Source organism: Colobus angolensis, unplaced genomic scaffold (assembly GCF_000951035.1).
Source record: "Colobus angolensis palliatus isolate OR3802 unplaced genomic scaffold, Cang.pa_1.0 Scaffold237, whole genome shotgun sequence".
NCBI classification, from domain to species: domain Eukaryota; kingdom Metazoa; phylum Chordata; class Mammalia; order Primates; family Cercopithecidae; genus Colobus; species Colobus angolensis.
The window spans coordinates 514,385-517,200 of NW_012115566.1; the positions used below are offsets into that span (position 1 = coordinate 514,385).

Sequence of the window (2,816 nt, forward strand, 5' to 3'; positions counted from 1 at the left end):
CAGCGCCATCACCGCCAGGAGGACGCACTCGGCCGAACCCAGAGCCAGCGATGCGCACAGCTGGGCCGTGCAGTGGCTGCGCGGCAGCCAGAGGGCTGGTCTGCGCAGGTTGGCCAGTAGGGGCGGCACCACGCTCGTGGTGAAGCCCGCATCCACCAAGGCCAGGTGGCAGAGGAAGTAGTACATGGGCGTGTGCAGGCGCGGGTCGCGCACCGCCAGCAGCACCAGCACCGAGTTGCCGGTCAAGGTCAGGAGGTAGCAGAGGAGGACAAGGGCGAAGAGGACCGGCTGCAGGGAGGGCCAGTCGGAGAAACCCAGCAGGAGGAAGCGCTCCTCTGTGCTGTAGTTGGCCTAAAGGAGGAAAACTCCCAGAATGTTTGGAAGGTCGAAATAAAAAAGGGTGACTACCCCCTTATAAGCAAAGGAAAAACCTTGGAGTGTGGGACTGGGTTGGGCGAAGGAATGGAAGCGTATACAAGGTTAGTTTGTGGATTGTAATCCCGTTTACAGATGAGATTACTTAATAATAATCCCCCTAAGAATAAGAGCAACACTCCAAGCTTGGCCTGGCCAACATTCGGTAGGCAGAATGATCACCTCCGTTGTTTCAGGTACTCTATGTTTGTTTATGCAACTGTTCATGTAAAAATGGAGACCAGGCCAGAAGTATTCTTGAGCTGGCAGAGCCAGTTGGGCCTCCTAAGTAACATTAACCTTGTTTGATTCGCAAGCATGTCTGAAACTTTATTTGTGCTATTTCTTGTAAATGCCTATATTAAAGAAACATAGAACTTAAGCTCAACCAATCAGAAGCAGCCAACAAAAACATAATTATATAACTAGGACTTCCTCATGGGATAGACCAAATAAGGCAACTGTATAACTGTAATCAATGAAATATTATCTTTGCTTTTACCTGTTTGTCCTAAAAAGCCTCCTCCTCATGTCCTAGAAAGCTTCTCCACAGAGAGATCTGTGGAGCTCCCTAGTCATTTCTGGCTTGGAGCTGCCCAATTCAGGGATCACTGCTCAAATAAACTCTTAAATATTTTATTGGGCCTTAGTTTACTTTCTAACACAACCCGTTATACTGCTGATTACTGATTTTTAATTTGTTGTGAACAGAGACTACTCCCAACCTCCATGCCCCTCCCACTGAGGGGAGATCAGCACATGCATACTAGCCTTTAAATCAGGAATCCGTTGGGTAGAAAAAAAGAACACTTTCTGGTAGACCAGAAGTCAGGACACCTTGGTTTTACCTAGCATACTCCCTTTAGCCAGTTATGTGATATGGGGATATCTTCATTTCCCTCTGTCTCAGTTTTCTCATGTGTAAATCGAGGAGTTTGAACTAGATGACATGTAAGTTTCCTGTCCAAACTCCTTCACTTTACTATCAAATATTGATCAAAACAATAAAAAATAAAAAGGGAACCCCAGGGAACAAAAGGAACCTCATTCTCCAAAGGGTCTTGTTGAACCAAGCGTCTTAATGGTACAGAAACATATGGTTTATGTGATGGATGAAAGTTTATGTGATGGATAGAAATCTTTCTGCTGCGTGACTCCTGACATAAATTATTGTGTAGATAACTTATTTTACACATCATATTCACTTCTCTTAATTACAAAAGCACAGTAACCTAATTTTTCAATTTTCAGGGGGAAAAACACCGTTCCCTACCAAAGCATCCTGTTTGAGTGTATGTTTCACTCATTTATCCTCACTGGGCAGAACAAGCATTAATGTTGTGATTAAGAACCAGGGTTTAGCAGCCAGACTGCCTGGGTTTGAGTCCTGGCTCTGCCATTTTCTAGCTGAACAACCTTGGGCATGTTACTTAGCCTCTCTCTGCCTCGGTTTCCTCATATGAAAATAGAAATATGTTAAGTGGGCTAAATATGAAAAGCTGTTAGAACAATGCCTGGCACATAGCAGTTGTTAACTATTGTCATCCTTTAATAAATGCTAACTATTGTCATATCTTTTTCCCAAATTAAGAAACAGGTTTTTAAGGGGTTCTTATGCTAGGCAATGATATAACTGCTATGAACATTTACATCTCTTTTCATTTATTAACTCTAATCTTTACTCACTTGAAAATTAGGCAATAGCCTTATTTTATAGAGTGTGTTAGGAGAGTAATTGAAGTTAAATTACTTGCCCAAGGCCACATCATTTGTAAATGCTTAATAGGTTTTCCGCTTATATTTGACTAACTTCAAGATCCTTCCCTGTTTGATCAACCAGGCTCCACTGTGCTAGAGACTGTGGAGTATAAAAGGACATGCAAAATCTGACCTACATTTAGAGATAATTTTATAATTTGGGGTCATATCAGAGATGAATAAAGTAGGGGAGGTGACATTCAGGCTTACAGACCTATGGTGGCTAGAGATGTTGAGTTACAAAAGGTCAAATTCTTTAATGCGGTGATTACACGGACACTCAACAGTTTAGCCAGGCAAGCTCTAAACCATTCCTCTTCAAATATGCCACACCATGAAAACAGGCACACAATAATAAAACTGCACAGATAACATTCTTGTTACATGTATGCACATATTTCCCAAAACATAGGCATGTGTGCACCTGTAAACATAAACCCATCATCTCCCTCATACATCTAGAAGACAAATCTGTTGTGAAATATATAATATAATGTGTCGTCAAACTTCACTTGGTATTTCAGAATGTGCCTCTCGGCACAAGACCACTTTGCTGTAAGGCACTGTAATACCCAACTTACCTTCATGACTAATCTTTGGCACTAATGTTTACACCTTGAGTTTCCAGATGATAGGTTGGTCTC

The 2,816-nt window shown here is 42.3% G+C and overlaps 1 protein-coding gene across 1 annotated transcript in view; it reads right to left on the reverse strand.

The window, feature by feature from the left end:
- Nucleotides 1-734, reverse strand: part of LOC105513913 (putative olfactory receptor 2I1) — a 1,387-nt gene extending 653 nt beyond the window's left edge. The window contains exons 1-2 of the mRNA XM_011944953.1: nt 715-734; nt 7-340 (exon numbers count right to left, since the gene is read on the reverse strand). Of these exons, the coding sequence (XP_011800343.1) occupies nt 7-340; nt 715-734 (354 nt within the window). The remainder of the gene's footprint in view (nt 1-6; nt 341-714) is intronic.
- Between the last annotated feature and the right edge of the window lie 2,082 nt (nt 735-2,816).